Here is a 5,065-nt window from a genome sequence, read left to right as displayed (position 1 = left end):
CCACGCTGCATCTCTGTTATCAAATGTCCTGAAGGCAGTGTTTTACTGTTCACTCAACATAAAGGTTATCAGTAATTGTATCTGTGTGATTGTCTGTAAGTACTATAATGCCCAATTATTGTTAACATGATATATGACACCAGAGCCTCCTGATTGGTCATTATGGGCCTCCAGTTAAACCAATTTCCTCCTAATTCAAGATGGGAATACCAGACAACGGTCCTGTTTTTTCTGTAGTCGTGCGTGCCACCCTGACCCTATCCACATCCCACTTCTCCCCTGTTCCTCCCTTTACCGTTCTCCCATGGTTCCTCTTATCGGCCGAGGCCTATCAACAACCTTGTCTTCTCTTCCTCCTTCTTGCTCTCGTTTTTGAGGTCGGCAAACACCTGGGTGAAGTAGTGTGGGTCGGAGTTGATCTGCAGCATCTTGCCACTCATGCGGTTGATGATTTCCAGGCAGCGGTCCCAGAAGGCCTCCTTCTCAGCCTCAACCAGGAAGGGCTTGAGCGGGTAGGAGATCTCGTTGCCCATGTAGGAGTAGGACAGGTAGAGGCAGGTGAGCAGAGAGGCTTGCAGCTCCCGCTCGCTGGCGACCTCGGAGGAGACCACATCGCGGCACAGCATGTAGAGGAAGACCACATTGGCTGGGGTGATGAAGCCCTGGTCCTGCCAGCCCTGGAGAAGGAGGGAGCGGTCCACGCTTCGCAGCCACAGCACCGGGTCGGTAGGCGACAGACGCTTCAGCCGGTAGCAGCGCCGGCACAGGAACTCACCCAGGCTACGCATTAGCTCGCTGGTGGAGGCCTGGACGATCACCCGCTTGGGCGTTCCCGCGTTCGTTGCCTGGCCCCCCGTGGAACCAGTCAACAGGTTCTTCTTAGCGGTGGCAGCAACGTTGGAGACGGTCTTGGAGGTGGGGATGGTGGCAGCTATGGTGGGTTCCTGCGTGGTGAAAGAGGACAAGTTGGCGCAGGACTGGGACTTCTTCAGCTTCTGGCTGTTGGTGATGGTGTGCTCAGTGCTGACCTTCTGCCCGTCGTCTGGTGGGAGCTTTTTGGAACCTTTCCGTTTGGCCGATACCGCCACAATGCGTTTCCATGGCAACACACTGATGAGGGACTGGCGCTTGAGGCTCTTGGTGTCCTTGGAGTTTTTGCTGTTCTGGACGGCCGTGTAGTGGCCCACAGTGGCCGGGCCATCTTCGAACAGGGCCGCTTTCCGGTAGCTGGGGGAGAGGGACAGTACGGTACCCATGGTTCCTCTGGGGGAGAGAGTTATGGAGGGAGAGTTGGTTCTCTTCTCTGGGGGATCTGACAAAAGTGTTTTTAATGGGAAGAACCAAAGATTCTTGTTCTCTGAGAGGAGAAATGGCACCTGTCAATAAACAGAAGAGAAAGTGCATTACAAAGTAGTATGCTACAGCTTTTTGTGCATGATAAACATTTGGTATTTGCGTGAAAATTGTATTGAAAATAAGCTGTACATTGATTTCTGAATGCATTTCCAATCGTTATTAAAACAACAAATGTGGATCTTGGAAAATGCTGGGGTAAAGTATTTTATGATCAAATTCCTTTACAGCTTGGTTTGAATGAATCAATCAGTTCCTTATATGTGTGTTAATTAGGCTATGAATAATTATCACGTTTATTAAATAGCCTATGTTGCATGTTTTTTTTGGTTAGTCACAGATAAATGAATAGACCTTAGGCTATATAACACCTCTTAGACAGTTAATTCATAACGGCCAAATCTCGCAGCATTCACTATACAATTTTGATATAAGGATTTGTTTAATATTCATTTCAATCGTGATGTTAATATCATTTATAAAATGGATTATGCCCAATATCTGTAATTTCGAATGCAAATTCTAATTAATCTTACCAGGCCAAACATTAGATCGATAATATGAATTTTATATAAGGAGCGAGATAAGGCCACAGAAGCACGATAAAGAAATGTGCGCAAGCATCCATCTTAACTTCAAAATGGAAGCCTTGAATGAAAACACCATCCCCTTTAGCACAATACAGCTTTGATATAGATATAGATGTTATATTTGTTGATGTTACATATATTTTATTTGTGATATTGATCAATGTTGTTTATTTATGACACATGACATGGAGATATAGAAATTCAAGCAAAGAATGCAAGCAAAAAATGTGCACTGTATTTTTTAAATGGTTCCTTAATCGTTCCCAGTAAAGACAAATACAGTGCAATGATAAAGAAACCGAATATACTGTATTGTTTATAGCATGTTGATTAAATCACTTGATAATGATGGTGACACAAGCTGCAGAATAACAACTGCTCATAACGCCACTATGTCTTACCTTCAAATCAGTAGACTCTTCTGGTATAATCCATACAGAATCACGGCCTGTAATCTTTACTTTTAGTAAATTCTTGAGTATCTTGTTATGATTGTGATTAACCGTTAGGCCTAATAGTTGTTTTTCACACCGAGCTGCGGCCACTGGCACAAGCGCTGTCCACGGTCCTGGGGTATCGAGGGGGGAGCAATACCAGGCGCTATGGAACTGAAAGCTCTACGAATGAACGTTTCCCGGTTCTTGTTGTGTCTATGTGTGGTGTCTCAATCTTCAGCTAAGAATAATGGAATATTCTCTTTCTCATAGAGGGTAATACCGGTACACAGCAGATGCGAAATGTATTGCCAACACTCGCTATTAGAATAAAAATGTATTCCATTGAAGAGCAAAAATCAATAGCACGGCTGTTATCTCAGTCCACGCGACGAAGCAGACAGAGGGGGGTATCTCTCTCAAACACGCCGCAGGGACAGTCGAGAAAGAATAAAAGGAAGATGTAAACATATAAAAGAAAACGATCAAATGTATACTACAGATTCTAAAAATAGATGGCTTATCCTTAAGCAAACCAGCATAAATCTCGACGCTTTGATGCAGGCATCTGCAGATATTCGGGTTGGCTGTGAAACTGATATGCAGCCATCCTATTGGTCCGCGCTGTAGGCTGCTGTTTCTGCTATGTCGCTCTTGCAATCGTAGCGCTAGAGATGGTATTGTCTGTGGATGTGTGGTTAGCCAACCGCTGGGTGCTCGGTCCATGGTGCTGAATCCGCTATCCAGAGGTGCCCTTCACTCCACTGACAACCAATACAGCTACGCCATACAAACTAGTTGGATACACTCCTGTAAACTCAAACCCCATTGGCAGATCATGTTTTATCCGTTGGTCTATATCTTTTAGATACACATGCACTTGTAACTGATGGTGAAATTCTGCATCGTGCATCTCCGATGGACAATGTTTTTTTTACAATGCTGAATAGCCTACACTTGAAATCGAGTATTTAATCAAAATGATCATTTAGATATTGTCCCCATTGCAAGAGAATAAATAGCACTATATAGCATAATTTAGGCCACTAGCCTTTCCCTTTCATCTCTCCAATGCATGCTAAATTCTGGAATAATGTTTGGGTTCAATAGGGCAGCTACATCTAACACGTGTCTGCATAGTTGGGTGATGGACAAAATAAATGCTGGGTTAAAAACAATTCAATTTGTGTAAATATTGGACAAAACACATGTTGGTTTATTTTGAACCAGCAGTTGGGTCACTTCACAATCCATTGCCAGAGCCAGGTTGGGTTGTTGATGCTTGGTTATTCATCTACGACCAGAGATGGGAAGTATTTATGTTACATGGATTTGAAATACGTATTTGAATTACTTCTGAGTATTTTGTATGTTGTATTACACTGGGCTGAAGAACGGTCCAGTGTATTTTGGAACAAGATACTTTTGAAAGCTGTAATGTGTATTTTCAAAATACTATACTATTTCTTTATAGTTGTTCACAATTGTGTGCCCCCCTTTCATTCTACATTGGTATCAAAATGCTAATGGAACTATGGTGTGATAAGAGCGTCTGCTAAATTAACTAAATGAAAATGTACAGTATATGTAATAATGAGTAATTGCAAAGCATGCTGAGTATTACTCTAATGAGCTCTGCCCTGAAACAAGGCCAATGAAAATACCCAGTGTGCTTTGCAGTTGTTCGTTTTCACATATACATTTACATTTTGGTAATTTAACAGATGCTCTTATCCAGAGTGTCAATGCATTCACCTAAGTTAGATTTTTATTTGTATTATTATTTCGTATTTTATTTCGATACATTGGTCTTTAGGGTATTTTGTAGTTTTATTTTGTAAGTGAAATAGTAATTTATGCACAACCTTGGCTATGATCCACAGGGTCAGATCAGAAGACTGGAGGCATAATTGTAATTTGTAATTTGTGCCCATCCCTGGCTACAATCCACCTGGTCAGATCAGAAGACTGGAGGCGTGGCTTAGTAGGGGCATGGCTTTCAGAACGTTATTCTTGGCCATCAGTGAAAGAAAATGTAATTTCAGTTTTAGTTTCAGATGAGGTGACATACTCTAGGCTAATGCCCCCAGTGGAGGGCATTAGCAATATGAATAATCTACTACTGTACACAAATGCTGCATTCCTGGCCAAGTGGGAAGTGAACTTTACCACATATGACTGGGAAAATTCCACTTGAACTGGTAATTACTAGTGGGAAACTCGTCATCATCTTGAGCTCCCACTTATTCCACATGCTGACCCCTGACATCACCTTCTAAGGAAATTACCTCGATAACAGCCTTTTCGACAGTTAAATGCAACAAAGCATTATTTATAAAAAACTATCTATTAATATGGTTTTTGAATACTATAATTTGTTTACAAGCTTGATAGCTGTACTTTTAGTTCACGGTTTAAGCAGATGTTGGCCATTAGCAAATCTGTGTTTCTCAATAAGTTCAAAAGCACGTGAATGCATCCAACTGGTATTTATGACTTCACAACTGGTAAATTCCCACCTCCCACTTGGTTATAAATGCAGAGTAAGCATAAACAGCACTTGTCATTTTCCCATTCTGACTCTATGGACATCAGCAATGTGCAATGTTTTATGCTCTGTTATTGTGTTCCCCATTTGTTGTTTGTTGTTGTTCTTGTTGTTGTTTTTGCAAAACCAATTTTGTTTTC

The 5,065-nt window shown here is 41.9% G+C and overlaps 1 protein-coding gene across 1 annotated transcript; it reads right to left on the bottom strand.

Moving 5' to 3' along the window:
* Positions 1-314: 314 nt before the first annotated feature.
* LOC120051941 (cyclin-dependent kinase 5 activator 1-like) lies at positions 315-1,256 on the bottom strand. The gene has a single exon (XM_038998822.1). The coding sequence runs from the start codon at positions 1,254-1,256 to the stop codon at positions 315-317; it is 942 nt and encodes a 313-aa protein (XP_038854750.1).
* Between the last annotated feature and the right edge of the window lie 3,809 nt (positions 1,257-5,065).

This window comes from Salvelinus namaycush, chromosome 8 (assembly GCF_016432855.1).
Source record: "Salvelinus namaycush isolate Seneca chromosome 8, SaNama_1.0, whole genome shotgun sequence".
Lineage (NCBI taxonomy): Eukaryota > Metazoa > Chordata > Actinopteri > Salmoniformes > Salmonidae > Salvelinus > Salvelinus namaycush.
The sequence above is the reverse complement of the archived record's forward strand: the minus strand, read 5'-3'. Positions and strand labels throughout refer to the sequence as shown.

Coding starts and splice junctions, on each gene's coding strand:
- LOC120051941 (XM_038998822.1), bottom strand. CDS start 1,256: ATGGGTACCGTACTGTCCCTCTCCCCCAGCTACCGGAAAGCGGCCCTG.